The 17,501-nt window shown below is 41.2% G+C and overlaps 1 protein-coding gene across 1 annotated transcript in view; it reads left to right on the forward strand.

Moving 5' to 3' along the window:
- The window catches only part of DOCK2 (dedicator of cytokinesis 2), a 736,392-nt gene that overhangs the window by 107,745 nt on the left and 611,146 nt on the right, over positions 1 to 17,501 (forward strand). Inside the window, exons 3-6 of the mRNA XM_006884420.1 lie at positions 6,313 to 6,353; positions 9,662 to 9,717; positions 10,241 to 10,337; positions 12,462 to 12,610. Of these exons, the coding sequence (XP_006884482.1) occupies positions 6,313 to 6,353; positions 9,662 to 9,717; positions 10,241 to 10,337; positions 12,462 to 12,610 (343 nt within the window). The remainder of the gene's footprint in view (positions 1 to 6,312; positions 6,354 to 9,661; positions 9,718 to 10,240; positions 10,338 to 12,461; positions 12,611 to 17,501) is intronic.

Raw genomic sequence — 17,501 nt, forward strand, 5'->3', positions numbered from 1 at the left:
AGTCTCTCCACAACCTCCCCAGCATTTGTTGCTTGCTGTTCTGTTAAATTTTGCTATTCTGACTGGGGTGAGATGATATCTCATAGTTGTTTTGAGACTATTAGCAAGTTTTTAAACTCTTTGTACTTTCCTGGTTTTTTTTTTTTGTTTTTTTCAGATTTGTGACAGTAATACTATTAGATGTTCTTTAATTGGTTCTGACTCCCAGAGAACCCATGCACAACAAAGTGAAGGTGGCTACTTAATTTTTTTTTTAAATTATTGTAGTTTAGGTAATAGTTTATAAATAAAAAAGTTTGTGAACATTAGGTTCACAGTCAACAACTAATGCATTTTCTTTCATGACATTAATTACCAGCTCCAAGAGCACTCTTCCCGCCTTTGCTTTGTGAATTTTATTTCCATTCACCCTTATTCCCTTTCCCTTCCTGGCTTCTGAGCCTTATCTCTGGATAAATATGTGGCCTTTTGATCTCACATGGGTAGTTGTCCTAAGAAGTATGTTCTTCTCTGTTGTTCACCATGCAGATCTATTATTTGATTGAAAGTTGAGTCATGGAGGTGAGTCCTGTTTTAGCCTTACAGGATGGCTAAGACTATAGTCTTGGGGATTCCACCAGTCTTGATGAGATCGTAAGCCCAATCTTTTCATGATTTGGGTTTTTCTTCAATATTTGTCTCCCACAGTATCAAAGACCTTTCAGGCATTACTAAGGAACAGTAGATGTCAGTTTAAAGACTCAGGTTCAGATCAGTTGTTTGTAGGGTCATTGTGGGTCACATTTGACTTGATGGCACCTAACAACAACAACTATCAAAGATTCTCCACTGTGATTCTTTCAGAGTGGTTTGTAGTGGTAGCTGGGTACTATCTAGTTCTTCTGGTCTCAGGAGTATTGGAAGCTGACATTTGTGTGATCTAGTAGTCCTTTAGATTAACTGTTTCCATGCATCTTTGATTCTTTCCTGTTCTTCTTCTATTTTAATGAGGTCAGATCGATAATTGCACTTTATATGACTTCTCACAGGCTTTTAAGATCTCAGTCACTACTCACTAAAGTAAATAGCATCTACATTAAAAGATTACTATGAAGATTAATTCATCATTCCACTCACTTCCAACTCCCTTTTAAAGGGTTCCTGGCACACAGAAACACTCAATAAGTGTTAATTATTGCTCATTATTACTAGTAGTCAGTGACAGATTATTCATGAAATAGTAACTTTTCATAGCAGGGAACATTTTGTTTGATAATTAGATAGTGATGTAATGGGAACTCAGTTTTGAGGGTGCAGAAGTTGGGAGGATGGAAACAGTGCATAACTCCCACTACTTTCTTTACTTAGACAGGAAACACCACAGGCTTTCTGCTCATGTTCAAATTCTGATATTGTCACTTATTAGCTGTGTGAGATTGGGGAAATCTCTCATCTTCTCTGTACTTCAGACCACTCATCTATAAAACGAGGATACCACTTGCTACTTTTTATGTTTGTAATGGAGATGAAAATGCTTAGTAAAGGAAAAGCAGCTTAGTGAAAGAAACTGCATAGCAATCTCAAAGGCATGCGGTTCAAGGCCACCAGCTGTGCGTGGGAGAAGGAGGGGCAATCTCCTCCTGTGGGATTAACTGCCTCTGAAAACTCACCAGGGGCTCAGCTATGGGTCAGTTCTGACTCTAAGGTACACAACAACAGCAACAAAGGAAAAGCTCTTGGTATGGTACATTTTTCTAAACCTGGGATTCATTGTTTTCATTTTCCGTGTCTCCTACCTTTCCTCCTTCTGCTTTAAACTAGGAGCAAGCGTGGCTCTTGTTTCTGAGCTTTCTTTAGCACCAGACCTTCCAGTTGGCTCGTGAAGGGTGACTTTGAATTTTAAGTTGCTTGTTTAGGGGTTTGCAAGTATGTCTGTTGAGAACATATTTTGACAACAATCTGTCAGCCCCGTAATGAAGGTCTGCTAATGAGGCTCCTGAGAGACACGTTTTATTTACACAGACGACAAATGCCATTACTTGGCTGTGCTTGATGCTTTTCAAAGGCCACTGGACTCATTACCGTCATCAATACTTGCTACACTGTCTGAGGACTGTATATAATTTAGATTTCTGTTAATGGAATCATTTGTTATATTTCTGCAAGGGGAAGAATCTTTTACATTGTTTTTTCCTTGTATTCATCTTTGAACTTATCTTCTTTGTAACAACTAACTTTTCAGATCACATTTTATACTCTATTGTTGTTAGATTGCTGACATTTAAGGATGTTTGCTAAAGTCTCTCAGCTTTTCTAGGTCTTTATAACTATAGACTTAGATATGGATTACATCACAATATTAAAAGGACAAAAATCAGCTTTTTGAGGAAGCACCAAACTGCTTTCCAGAATGGTTGTACTATTTTACAATCCCACCAACAATGTATAAGAGTTCCTGTCTCACCACATCCTCTCTACCATTTATTACTTGCTGTCCTGTTAAACTTTGCCACTGTTACTGAAGTAAGATGATATCTCGTTGTGGCTTTGATTTGCATCTCTCTTATTGCCAGTGATTTGGAGCATTTCTTCATACGTCTGGTGGCCATTCTAATATCTTCCTCTGTGAAAATTCTTTCCTTGTCTTTTGGCCATTTTGTAATTGGGTTATTAGTCTCTTCCTTGTGGAGGCCCAGAAGTATTCTATAAACTTCTGTTATGAGACTCTTGTCTGAGCTGGAATTGCCAAATGTTTGTTCCCAGTCTGTAGATTTTATTTTCACCCTGTTGGAAAAAGTTTTTGATGTGCACAGGGATTTAATTTTTAAAAGGTCCCATTTATCAATATTATCCTCTTCAGAGTGAGCATTTCTGGCTGTATTTGGCAGTCTCTTTATACCGTAGACTAGGGCTTCTAAGCTTGATCTCGGTTTGTCTCTTAGAAACTTTATGATTTTGGGCTTTCTCCCAGGTCTCTGATTCACCTTGAATTAATTTTTGTGTACGGTGTGAGATGTGGATCCTGTTTCAGCTTTCTGCAGGTAGCAGTCCAATTTTGCTAGAACCATTTGTAAAGAAGTTGTCATTTCCCATTTGATAGGTTTTCCTTGTCGAATATCAATTGACCAAAAATGACTGTGTCTACTTCTGGGTTCTGGGTTCTCAATTCTATTCCATTGTTCTATGTACTTATTTCTGTACCAGTACCATGCTGTTTTGGTTACTACTGCTGTATAGTAGTAAGTTTTGAGGTCAGGGAGTGTTAGGCCTCCCACTTAATTTTTGTTTCTCAGAAGTGTTTTGCTTATTTGGGGGCTCTTGCCTCTCCAAATAAACTTGACAATTTCCCTTTCAAGTTACTTGAAAAATGAATTTGGTAACTGTATTGGAATTGTGTTGAACATGTAAACTCATAGCAGCATTATTCACCATTGCAAGAACATGGAAACAGCCTAGATGTCCAACCACAATTGAATGGATTGAGAAATTATGGTACATTCACACAATGGAGTATTACACAGCATGCAGGAGCAATGATTTCGTAAATTACTACCTAACTTGGGAGGGACTGGGGAGCATTTTGCTAAGTGAATTAACTGTCTCCTAAGAATAAATACTGTATAAAACCATTACTGTAGAATGAGTACGGGGACCCAAGGGAAGGAAGATGGAAGCGGAGGGGTGAGGAGTGGGGAGGTGTTAATCATAGGGTCATACAATTTGATGGGATGGAAATGAGAAATATCCTGTGTGAAAAACACTGTGTTTGAACTTTGTAAATAAACCAGTATATATATAAAAAAGAAAGCTTTATCAAGTAAAGAAAAAAATAAAGATAAATGTGAATGGGGGGGGCATAGGAAGGAAAATGTGCAACAGTAAATGAATGAAAATCTAAGGTCTCTGTAAACTTTTATTAAATATTACTAAAGAAATTTTAAAAAATAAGAAGACAAAAATCCTTACCACTAGACCAATAAGTGACATCATGATGTTGTTGTTATGTGCCATCGAGTTGCTTGTGACTCATAACAACCCTATGTACAATAGCTCTGAACCCTGCTCTATTCTGTGCCAACCTTATTGTCATTGGCACATCTTTACCCATTACCCCAATCACTGAATCAATCCATCGTATCGAGGGTCTTTCTCTCTTGCACTGTTCCTCCAACTTCCCAAGCATGATGTTTCTCTCTAAGGACTTGTCCCTCCTAGCAACATGCCCAAAGGATGTCAGATGAAGCTTCAGAATCCTTGACTTCAAGAAGCAGCCTAGTTTCACCCTCTCTAGGATGAACCTGTTTGTTCTCCTAGCAGTTCATGGTATAGTCAATACTCTTCTCCAGCACCACAACTCAAAGGCATCAATTCTCCTATCATTCCTATTCTTTGTCCAGCTTTCTGACATATAACAAGCAATTGCGAAGACTATGGCCTGTATCAGGCGCACCTTAGTCTTGAGACTGGCATCAATGCTCTTCAGTACTCTGGAGAGGTCCCTGACATCAGACTTTCCAAATGCAATTTTTCGAGGGGGAGGGCTGGGCAGGGAGAAGGTACAATAATGAATAAATGGAAATCCAAAATCTCTGTAAATGTTCATTAAAATTATTAAAACAAAATTAAAAACAAAACAAAACAAAAAAACAACCAAATGCAAGATTTCTTTTGGTTTCCTGGCTGCTAGTACCAAGAGATTTGATTGTGGAGCCAAGCAAATGAAATATGTTAACAATCTCAATCCCTTTACCATCTATCACGATGTTGCCAGTTGGTCCAGTAGTAAGAATCTTTGTCTCCTTGATGTTAAGCTTCAATCCATATTGTAGGCTGCAGTCCTTGACCTTCTGCAGCACACTTCAGGTCCTCCTCTGTTTCAGCAAGCAGGATAATAGGTGGATAAAACATTGAAGTTGTCAACGGTTTCGTATTACTTAGATCCACACTCAACTTTCTTGATATCAGCAGTCAGGAGATCAGAAAATATATTGCTTTTGGTGTGTCTGCTGTCAGGGAACTCTCCATATTATGCATGAGCAATGAAGTCAGTTTAAAGACTAAAGTGTACCTGATGCTGGCCATCATATTTTCAATCACTTGCTGTGCATCTGAAAGCTAGACAATGAATAAGGATGACAGAAGAATTGATGCCTTTGAATTGTATTAGAGAAGAATACTGAACAGGACTGCCAAAAGAACAATCAGATATTGGGTGGAGAAGGACAGTCAGAATGGTCCTCAAAGGCAATGGTAACAAAATTTCCTCTTGCATATTTTGGCCATTTTGCTAGGAAAGCCTATATCTTCTAAAGGGACACCATGCTCGGAAAGGTAGAGGATCGATGGAAGAGATCTCAACAAGACGAATTGACACAGTGACTATAGCAATTGGTTCAGGTGTGCCAGAGATTCTGGAGATGGCACAGGATAGGATGCGACTCAGATCTGTTGTTGGTCATAGGATTGCTATGAGTTATACTCGACTCTATGACACCAAACAGCACGAAGGCAGAGCTAAAAACTTCTGCATGTCCACAGTGCCTGGGCAAGTGTTGAGAATGAGGGAAGTGACTATATGGAGATTGAGGAATTGACATTCTCTATTTAGTTGTGCTACTAACCCAATAGTTGTGCTGTCTCCGGTGGTTTGAATTTACCATTTATTCTGCAGGTGAAAAATGGACAATCTCCTGTTGAAGCCTCATAAACTTAATGGAGGATTGTTATGAGTTAGAGCTGACTCAGCAGTGAGCTTGAGCATTGTTGTTTATTTGTTAGGCTCAGTCCCTAGGTGGTATAAATGGTGAATGTGCTTCTTTGTTAACTGATTTGCATTTACCCAGAGGTACCTCAAAAGAAAGGGCTGGCAATCTGTATCTGAACTCTCAGTTCTTGAAAACCCAGTAGTAACAGTTCTACTGACACACTTGGGGCCATCATGAGTAGAACCAGCTTCACAGCAGCTGGCTTTTGTTCGGCCTGATTTGATGTCTGGGTGACTGCCAGGTAACAGTAACCACGGAGGAGTGCCGGCTCAGCATTGCGGGAGTCAGGATTTTTATATAAAGGAGAAAATTTGAATTTTTAGGTAAAATCTCTGTATGGTTAGATGTTATTTGAAGTTGTCAAGTAACCTAAAAGATAATGTGGGACAAACAGAATATATTGAGCATGAGCTCATAAATTTCTCGATTTTGATCTTTACCTAAGATTTAAAGTAGTTTTACATGAGTTAAATAACCAAAACCAAACCAACCAACCAACCCAACAATCAAAACAGCCACAAGCTTCAAACAGTACATGAGAACTAATTTTTTTGTGTTTCCTTTGCAGACTGGTATAAGGGACACCTCATAAAACACAAAATGTTAGAGGTAAGATCAATTTGTTTTTATGCATTAGGTGTCATTGGATGGCTCTGTCCCTCTATAGACAGTTCTCCCCGTCATTGCTCTTCCACAAGCTGACCTCGCCCCTCCATCACTATATCCTGTGCTTTGCCATCTCTCTACCTTTCTACCCACCTCTACAGCTTGCTGTGCTATAATTGTCTTCATTATTATTTGCTAATTACATTTCTCTCTCCCTTTAAATTTATTGTGGCTGGAGTTGTGTTTCTAATCCAAAGGCAGTGCCTCTCTGGTGGTTCAAACACACCAGTAACTCCTCAGGAAAAAGGTGGGCAATCTCCGCCCAAGTGATTTACAGTTTATGAAAACCTACTGGAAGGCCATCTCTGAGTTGATTCTGACTCAATGGCAATGAGTATTTCTTTAAAATATATTTTTAAAATAATCTCTTTTTAACCCTTTTTAGTTTAGAGTGTGGTGGTAGTAGCTATAATCACCATGTCATCTCAGCATCACTTTTTTCTACTTTCAAAATGTCTTCATCTCTCCAATAGAAACCCTGTCCTCCTTGTGCTGATAACACGCCTCCCCTCCCTACCGCTCCTGGAAACCTCTAATCTATTTTGGTTCATGCATATTCACTTCTTATAGGTATTTCACTAGAAATATCCCTCTGTGATTGTCTTATTTCAGTTAGTGCAATCCAGCCTATTCATTAGTTAATGATCACTTGGGTTATTTCCAACATTTGGTTATTGTGAATAATGCTGCTTTCTTATTTAACTTGAAGGCCCATCTCTGATGCTCTGGTCACTCTGAAACCTTGCCTGAGAAACCAATCACAGATCGTTTCTTCCTTCTTGGTGTCCCTTGAGTCACATTCAGAATGGATTTGGCCTTTTTTTTTAAAAAAAAAAATCTTCTATTGCCTTTCTTAAGAGATATTTGCAGGCATTCATTCATCTGTTTGTTTATATATTCATAGAGATTGTTAATAGGAAGGACCCCACACCCCTAGCCCCTTCCCTGCTGTGGAGGAGGTATACGTGTTCCAACCCTACATTACACTCTCATCTCCATGAGGGCAGGCTCCTATCTTGTTTGTCTCTCACAGTATCTAACACAGAGATGAAGTGTCTCAGGTGCACTGTAGCTGACTTTGTGAATCAGTACCTAGCAATTGATGTACTTGTCTTACTAACTAAGCTTATGGAGTAGCATAGAATAAAAGCTTCCTCCCTTTTCTCCAACGTGCTGTGTTGGAGGCAGGAACCTATTCTACTTTCTTAAAGTATAATAAAAATACCTAGGATTAAACAAATCTCAACTCCAATTAGCCCAAATGCAACCAGGGTCCCTGATGGCTGAAAACTTAAAGGGTGTCTATTTCCCTGGGATGAGACAGGAAAGTGATGAAGACAGAGTTCTTGCCTCACTTTCAAGCTCTGATTCCTTCATGCCCATCTGATAGAATGAATGTCCATTATTGGTTGGACATGCACCCAATGTCCATTATTGGTTGGACATGCACCCAACCCATCCTTTCTGATTTAGTTTTATTGCAGGATTTAGAGCAACTGATGAAGGCCAGGAAAGGAAGCTAGACCATAATGAGTACATTTAAGATCCATCCTGTCTAAATAGCTGAAAATGGTATGTGGGGCACAGAGCCATGAGCATTTCCCTGAAAGGGCCAGAGAGAGTGAGACTAACACAGCGCCTCACTGCCGCAGAGCAGAACAAAAGATAAAGGAGCCCATAGCCCAGACCCAAGGTACCTCTAGAGCCTGACCAGCAGCAAGAGGTTTATTGGTTGCTGGCTCATAGACTCATAGTTATGGTACCAAGAATGGGGTTTATTAGGGAAGGATGTTAGAGAGTGGGGGAGGCAAAGAATGTCACCCAAAATAAGTCTAGGGTATAGTCCAGCAGTCCCAAGGCACAATTTCTCAGTTAGTTTCTGGTTTCAGTTCAACAGTCAAATCCAGTCATCCAACAAGGTTTGCTTCAGAGTAGTTATAAGTCAGATTCTCCTTCAAGTATTCAGCAAGAACAGTGAAAATCTTTAACTGTGGCCAGCACAAATGCAAGAAGCCTCAGGTCACACCTTGTCACAGTTCCTCCACAGTCATGCCACAGTCTTTTCACCGCAAGGGTCTTGCTGTCACAAGTCTTTCTTGCCTGAAGTCTTGCTGCTCAGTGTGGGACACATTCTTTCTCTTATCCTAGTCCCATAGCTGTTGGTGATCTGCAAGATGATAGTGATTTGCAAGATCATCTACCTGAAGTTAAGGTAGCTAGATACAAGAGGTAGCTAACTAATGGCTTAAAAAAGCCAACTTTTAGGCTAATACTACACATTCCTATTTTACCAGGATTATGCCTTTAATGTTGGAAAATGCTACTCATCAGTGGCTGTTAGAGAAGCCATGATCTGGGATCAGTAATTTCTGTAGGGATATTGTGTTGTTGTCATGTGCCGTCGAGTTGCTTGTGACTCATAGCGACCCTATGTACAAAATCCCTAAACTCTGCTCTGTCTTGTGCCAATCGCATCATCTCCGATACACCCATCCCGATTACCCCCGTCACTGAATCAATCCACCTCATAGTGGGCCTTCCCCTTCTTCACTGTCCCTCAACCTTACCAAGCATGATGTCCCTCTCCAAGGACCGGTCCCTCCTTACAACATGTCCAAAGTATGTCAGACGAAGCCCCAGAATCCTTGCCTCCAAGGAGCAGCCCGGTTTAACCCTCTCCAGGATGAATCTGTTTGTTTTCCTAGCAGTCCATGGTACATTCAATACTCTTCTCCAGCACCACAGCTCAAAGGCATCAATTCTCCTTCTATGCTCCTTAGTCACTGTCCAACTCTCTGATGCATAACAAGTGATAGCAAAGACCATGGCCTGTATCAGACGCACCTTAGTTTCCAAAGAGACACCACTGTTCTTCTGTACTTTGGAGAGGTCCCTAACAGCAGACTTTCCCATGGCAATACGTCTTCTAATTTCCTGGCTACTGGTGCCGAGAGTGTTGACTGTGGAGCCAAGCAAACTGAAGTGGTGAACAGTCTCTATCTCTTCACCATCCATCCTGATGCTGCCAATTGGTCCAGTGGTGAGAACCTTTGTCTTCTTGACATTGAGCCTCAATCCATATTGGAGGCTACAGTCCTTGACCCTCTGCAGCAAGTGCTTCAGGTCCTCTTCAGTTTCAGCAAGCAGGGTTGTGTCATCTGCATATCGCAGATACATATCGCAGATCTGTAGGGGTATGTGTTGTTATTTCATTAGTTTTGTTTATATTTTATTTTCTTTGTTTTCAACAGGGCATTTTCCCTAAATCGTTTATCCACATCAAGGAAGTGACAATTGAGAAAAGAAGGTACTTGCCATTCGTCACACACTTGGGCCTCTAGTGACACATCAGCGTCTTTTTGTCTCTTTGTCCTGCTTTAAAGACAATTACACTTGGCAGATGAAAAGGACGCTGAACTCACCCGTTTGTGTCTGTGTTTATTTTCGTGTCTCTTTTCTCTCACTGGTGCAAAATCTAATCCAAACTGATCTCTGTTCAGATCGGATTCAAAGTGGTGGTAGTAAGTTTGGAGAATCATGGCTTTCATTGGCAGATGCCTTTGAATTGTTATAAAGGAGATTAATCCTGAATATTAAAGTTGATTAATGCTGAATAATGAGCGAGTGGGGCCCACCCAAGTGAAGGAGGCCATTAAAAAAGGAAGTTCCCCGCATTTGCATAGTGTAATTGGTGTGGCTATAGGAGACTGTTGACTCTCCTGCCAGCGGGGCCCCTCTCAGCAGCTGCAACAAATGCAAATTTGTCCATATTTTATCTTGTTAGCACCTGGGCCTCAATTTCATTCCATTTTCTCTCCCACCTTAAATAGAAACACTGAGAACATCATCCCAGCAGAAATTCCTCTGGCACAAGAAGTGACAACAACACTTTGGGAGTGGGGCAGCATCTGGAAACAGCTCTATGTGGTGAGACAAACCCTTGCCTTCTCAGATGGAAGCTCCGTGTGTTCTTTGGGTTGCTTCACGTTTGAAATTTCACCTTAAACAGGGTATGAAGGAGGAGTTGATAGCAAGGCTGAGCACGTGCTATACTGTGTGACGACAGGGTGGCCCAAAGATGTTAGATTACTTGCTAAAAGTCACATAGCTTCCAAGTGATAGTTGCTGTGTACTGTTGAGTAAGAATCAACCCATAAATGACCCTCCCATAGGTTTTCAGAGGTATTTCAATCTCTAAAAGGAGGAGATTTCCCAACTTTCTCCCATGAAACAGCTTGTGGATTTGAACCATGTGCCTTTGGGATGGCAGTGTAGTTCCTTACCACTAGGTCACCAGAGCTCGCCTGCCAAGTGACAAAGCCATAATACATAATTTATGGAGTAATATTTTTTCTTAAATTTGTGCAGAAATTCTCAAATTTATATATGTCTGACAATCATCTTGACAACTCTGCAAAAGAAAAATATTTTAATAAGGCTTAGCATTTTTAATAAACCCAGGTGGTTCTGATTTAGGTCAGCTGATAAATACCTCAAGGAAAACTCTTCTTGTGTATTTAATTAACTGATGGTTACTGTCCTCAGATCTAAGCGGTATCTCTGACCCTGGAAAAACAAAGAGGACATACTGCATGTGTTTTCTCTGTTTTGAAGCTAAGCTAATTTTAAACCCTCCTTTGATGTTTCCAGAGCTCCTAATGAAAGCAATTAGCTAAACAAACCATTAAGCTGAGAGTGAAAATGTCAGCCCAGTTCTCCTGCGTATTCGTTACAGCGCAGTGCACACGTGCAGGTGCACGCACACACCCTCTGTGTAGACACGCTTTTGATGCTCATCAGTGTTGACTCTTATGGGGAAATATCATTTTTGTTAATTGGCACACCCAATCTATGTCTTCCAGAAGTTGTTTGGAAAGTTTACGGGAACAAACAGTAAACGTGGAGGTAAAGAGGCTACTCCTTTTGAAACATAACCACGCACATGTGTATCATGAAAGCTTGCCATTCTCTCTCAGAATCTTCGAATAGCAAGGTCATTGTGCACTTTACGCCAGCAAGGAGGCCATTAGGTGTCCTTATCAGGTTATCCTCTTCATAGTTGACATATCTGCATGTCACCTTTGTATTATTTACTTAAAACCTAAATTGGCTCTCTTTTTATTAAACTTATGTCGTTAGCAAAAGGAACTTTATAGCATGCTTTCCCTAGTGAAGAGCCAAGAATTACTTGGCATAAGTAGAACATTATTCGAGTAAATAAATGAAAACAAGATACTGCTATTCAAGTCTTGCTGTAGTGTAGTATGCATTGAAACAATGTAGTCTAAGACCTTCTTTTGTTGTTATAAAGGGAAATTAACCAGTGAGGGGGAGATGTTTAAGACATATTAGCATGAGACTGAGACCTTCTCTGTTATTTAAACAGACACATGAAAGGAGAAGGAATAGAGTCACCATATGGATGGGTCATTGTTATTGAATGTTCTATCTTTGTACAACCAGAAGCCATCTGTGTCCCACCTTGAGAAATACTGCACTAGAAAGCAGGCCTTTCTGATCAGAGAGAAGTGCCTGAGTAGCGCACATGACTAACATTCTTGGTTATAATTGAAAAGTTGGAAGTTCAAGTTCTCTTAGAGGCATCTCAGAAGAAAGGCTTGGTGATCTACTTACAAGAAATGAGCTATTGAAAACCCTACGCAGCAAGTTGTATTCTGACACATGTGAGAGCGCAGGAGTTGAAATTTATGGCTGTGGCAACTAGTTAGTTGGTTGTCAGGAGGGGAAACGGCCCCAATTCTCAACCTTAAAGGGGCCTACGTGTTCATAGAATTCCTGTTGAAGTGTCTTCTGGATGAAAGTCAGAAACTATCTTCTCTTTAATCATGGAGTGATTAGGATGATAACTTTTTTTCTTGAGAAGCATCTGCATCCCCAGGGGAGAGAATATGTCAACTACTAAGACCCTTTCATAGCAAGGGAAAAGATGGCATAGTCCTGAACACACTCACCTGTCTCAGGTACAATTTGCCAAATAGAAACCTAGGCACCTTCTGCATAAGTAATTCTGGCTGGTTTCATGTCTTCCAGGCTAGCAAAAAAGAGCGCTTCCTCCAGGTGCAGTCCATGATGTACGACCTGATGGAGTGGCGGTCCCAGCTCCTCTCGGGAACATTGCCCAAGGATGAGCTAAAGGAGCTGAAGCAGAAAGTCACTTCCAAGATCGACTATGGCAACAAGTAACTTCTTCCTCTGATAGGATGTTTTCTTCCCCATCCACTCACTCTCTCCCTCTCTTCCCTTCCAAGAAGCTGGGCTTCATTTTTAGATGTGAGTTTGCCACTTTCTATTTGAGAGAAGGCTGTTACCACTAGCCAAGCTTGTGTAACTTTGTTATTGCCCCTCAGGGACCCACGGACATGCAACTGAAGAGAGGGCTTGCTTATGCAGTGGTTATTACCAGGCTGGGAGATTTAGGACACTCATTTAACCTACTTCCAAGGGCTAGGGAACACAGTCATGCTGGTTTGTTTTCAGCTTAGTTGTCATTTTATTCCTACATTTACCAAACTCTCTCTTTAGTCCCAGTGTGAGACTTAATGTGCCTGCCTCCATCCTAAATTATCCAAGCCACATGCTATCAACTAACTCACATGCACAGTTACTAAAGCTGTAGAGAGAAGAAAAGCAGAGCCTGGTTGGACTTGAATGCTGTGAAGTTAAAGAGAAAATCAAACTTTGTTGTTATTTGAGGCAGGACAGTTCATTCCTAAGAATCGAAGTGATAATAATTTATCACTAACTATCTGAACTTATTACACACCATGCTTTGTACTAAGTGTTTTATATATGTGTTGTTACGTACCATTGAGTCACCTGCGACTCATGGTGACCCTGTATGCAATAGCTGTGAACCCTGCCCTGTCCTGAGCCAGTCTCATTGACTCCAACACATCTATCCCCCATAACAGTTACTGGTGTCAATCCATCTCATCTGGGGTCTTCCTCTCCTGTGCTGGCCATTTACCCTTTCAAGTATGATGTCCTTCTCCCAGGAACTGCTCCCTCCTGGCCATGTGCCCAAAGTATGTGAAATGGAGCTTTAAAATCCTTGTTTCCAAGGAGAAAGTTGGTTTCAACCTCTCAAAGACAGACCGGTTCATATTCTTGGCAGTCCACAGTATGTTCAATACTCTTTTCTAGCACCACAACTCAAAGGCATCTATTCTTTTTCTGTCATCCTTAGTCATGGTCCAGCTCTCTGATGCATAGCGAGTTCTTGTGAAGACTATGGTCTAGATCAGACACATCTTGGTATCTAGACTGATGTCACTGCTTTTTAGCACTTTAGAGAGGTTCCTGGCAGGATACTTCCCCAATGCAATTTGTCTTTTGATTTCCTGAATGTTGGTGCCATGAATGTTGCTTCTGGAGTTGAGCAAGCAGAGACTGTTAACAACTTCAATCTCTTCTTCATCTGTGGTGCTGCTAATTGTCCCAGTGGTGAGAATCTTTGTCTTCTTGAGGATTGAACTTCAGTCCATATTGAAGACTGCAGTCCTTGACCTTCTGCAGTAAATGCTTCAGGTCCTCCTCAATTTCAGTGAACAAGGTTGTGTCACCCGCATAATGCAGACGGTTGACAAGTCTTCCTTTAATCACCATTTAATTCTCACAGCAACTCTATGGGGCTATAAGCAGTTTTATTATCTCCCTTCTGTTTTCAGAAATTGACAGTCTTAAAGATCTTCAGTAACTTATGCAAAGTCACATAGCTAGTAGTGTAATGACACAACCAGAACTGAGACTCAACCACTGTGCATCTTCGATAACCATGAGATAATCTTGAGAACCATGAAGACCTGCTCTATGTCTTGGTTATTCAAATGTCTTCTAAGCATCCTACTCATTTGTTCATCCTTCCCCATCACACATATGTGTTGCGTCTGACTTATTTCCCAGTAGATACTAGAATTATAGACACCAAAGTCCCGATCCACTAAGGACTACAGTCCACTTAGTGCAAAACTACATGTAAATTGTTGATGAGTGTTGGGAAAGTTTTACAGTATAAGAAGTAAGGGTGTTTAATTTTGTAAGGGTATATTGCTGTATAATGTTGTAAGGTATTTTATGATACAGGAAGTAAGAGTGTTTGATACTGACTTGGAAAAGGAAGTCAAAGAAGAGTTCCTGGAAGAAGAGACCTCTAAACTGAATTTTTAAGGATAAAAAGATGCTGAGCAGATTAATAAATTGAAAGACAGAGATACTTGAGATAGAATAGCATGTTCCAAAACCCCACTGTCATTATATTCTGAATCTTGACAACCTTCCATCAGGCTTTTAAGGCTGAAAATATTTACAAGAGGAGATGGTCCATCTTTCTCCTTTGGAGCTGCTGCTGGATTTGAAGCATTAACTTTGTTTAACAACCCAATGCCAGTAATGCACTATGCCACCAGGGTTCAGGAAATTGCAAAATGACTCAGAAGGATGGAAATAAGGCTGAGGATGAAAAGTGGAGAGTAGAAAGTGCCCATTCTGTGAGACTGGGAAGAAAAATTTCCAGCAGCCAGGCTTCTTGCCCTTGTCATAGGCATTATGAAGAGGGATCAGAGCAGGAACGTCAGTGGGTCCAACTTACAGCTGCTTCCCATCCCAGGAGCCTAATCCCTTCACTGGCTCCCTTGTTGGCAGCTGGCAGGCGTGTCCAAATCTGCTTATAATGCACATCGCCTCAAAGTGACGGAACAGTTTTGCCATGCAGCTGCTGTGGGTGGTGGTGCAGAGGCCGCCTTCAGCTCAGCACAGTCACAACTGAGAGCGTGGGGAGAGAGGGTGGTTCACCGCTTTGCAACAATGGCATCCGTGACCTTCAGATGTTGTTTCTCATGGGGGCTCCTGAGATGAGGAATAAGGATAGAAGAAATGTCTACAACTTACAAGAAGTCTAAACAGTGACTGTTTGTGCCTGCTCCTGGAAGAGGGTCCCATTCAACTAGAAGATTGAGGGGTGAATAGGGTTATAGGTGGGAATCAGAGGAGAAAGAGGAGCAGTGGGGTCCCCACCAAGTCAGACCTACCCTCCGCAACATCACCCCAGCTCTGCGCTTCCACGTTCAGACCATTTCCTTGGAGAAGTGTGGGGATGCCTCAGAGACTGAGGGCTTCAGGAGGAGCTGCTTGTTTCCTGCCCCTCTTTCCTGATCATCACCTCAGCTGGAAGTGAGAGGCTTTGGGCACCTTACCATTGGCTGGTTTCATGAAGACTTACAGCTCTGTACACAGGATGCGTGGAGTCTCTAGAGCCAGGAAGCCTCTGCAGAGGCCTCTGCAGAGTGTCAGGGCCAGATAAAAGATGGACAGTCTCTTCCCGTGTTATTTACTGCCCCTGAAAACGCTCTGCAATGTCAGCTGTGGGTTGGTTCCATCCCAAAAGTACATAATAACAGCAGCAGCCGTAGAGAAAGTGCAACCAGGGTGCCCCTTAGAGGTAATGGTTGTGAAACTTTGTCTCTTGTACTCCTTAGAAAAGGAAAAGGAAAGGTAGAGGGTCTGAGAAAGAGTGGAAGGCCACCAACCAGATGGATTGACAAAGTGAGCTCGAGCATACAGACATCATGAGGATGACACAGGGTAATAAAAGGTTTAGAGCTGTTGTTCATAGGGTTTCTATGATCACAGTCAACTTGATTGGACCTAACAACAAGACAGTGAAAAATTTTGCATGAACTTCACCACATGTTTGAAATTGTTCACTACAGATTAGTTGTTGTTATAATGTATTGTTGAGTAGAAACCATAGCTGACCCTCCAGTGGGTTTTCACAGGCAGTTTAATCACATGGGAGGAGTTTACCCATCCTTCTCCCATAAAGATTAGTAAATAGACACAAATAAAATTCCCTTCCCTACTGGGTACTCTCTATCCCTTCCAGGACTTTTAATTTTGAAAAGAAGCTTCGACTATGAAGGAGGGTGCTTTGGGGTTGGGAAAGAGACAGAGACCAGCCTTACCTAAAAGCATAATATTCACAGTGGTAAAGACTATTCACTGCAGGTTAGTAAGAAAGCTCATGTCTACCTTGCTTTTTGGGTGATCTGGTGCCTAAACTGAGGGAGAAAGAGAGAAGATGAGAGTATGAGACAGAAGGAGGCAGAGAGGCATATTTATAGGCTGGTTTCACTAGAAAATATAAGGCTTGGGAGGATGTGAAAGGTGAATGTGGAAAAAGGGTCAAGGTTGGAACTTACTTAGGCAGACTCCAGTGCCCAGTGAAAAGAAAGCTTGGATTTGTCCATATCATGGTGGGAGCTGTGACAGAAGCCAGTACCTGCTTCTTTTTTTCTTTTTCTTTCTAATTTCATATGATGAGAGCTTCTATTGTGAGTTCATTTCCCCCCCCCCTTTTTAAATTTTATATTGGTTTGCTTACAAAGTTTGTATACGTTGTGTTTCAAACTATTTTTCATTCATATTGTGTTTTATACAATCACTCCCATGCATTATGTTTTATAAAATTAGTCACCACTGGACCTCGCTCATCATTACCGTCTTTTCACTCAGATCCTTCCCATTTCCTTTACCCCCTCCCTCCACCCACTGAACTGTGCAACCCCGTTCTTGGACAGAAGAAAGCAGTGGGGCTATTATCTCATGAAGATAATGTGTCAAAATATCAGCCTCCCTGTCGCTTTGTTCAGGGAGTGTCCTTTTTCTGTGGGGATAGTTGTGAGAATCCTGTTCATACACTAATACAACTTCCAAGGTTACAAGCAGGCTGGTGTTGGAGAAACCCTTTGATATCCAAAGAGAGAGGAACCCTCAGATGACCCCTCTGAATTCCAAGAGGACTGAACCTTGGAGAATGTTTTATTCATACATTTTAGAACCATATCCACTTTGATACATTCTGAAGTGAAAGCTAGAGCGATCTTGGCACTAAGTGATGTACCAGCTATGCTTAATCTTTTCTGAAGCCACATGAGCCTCTGGCCAGCATTAGTTGAATGCATTTTTCCCATCAGCATCACTCATTAGCCAGTATGGCTGTACAATATTATGAATCATAAATGGTTGGGAGTTAATTTCCTAATGATTCTGGACAAATGGATAAGCCTTGGCTTC

Source organism: Elephantulus edwardii, unplaced genomic scaffold (assembly GCF_000299155.1).
Source record: "Elephantulus edwardii isolate Elephantulus edwardi_28Jun2011 unplaced genomic scaffold, EleEdw1.0 scaffold00033, whole genome shotgun sequence".
NCBI lineage: Eukaryota > Metazoa > Chordata > Mammalia > Macroscelidea > Macroscelididae > Elephantulus > Elephantulus edwardii.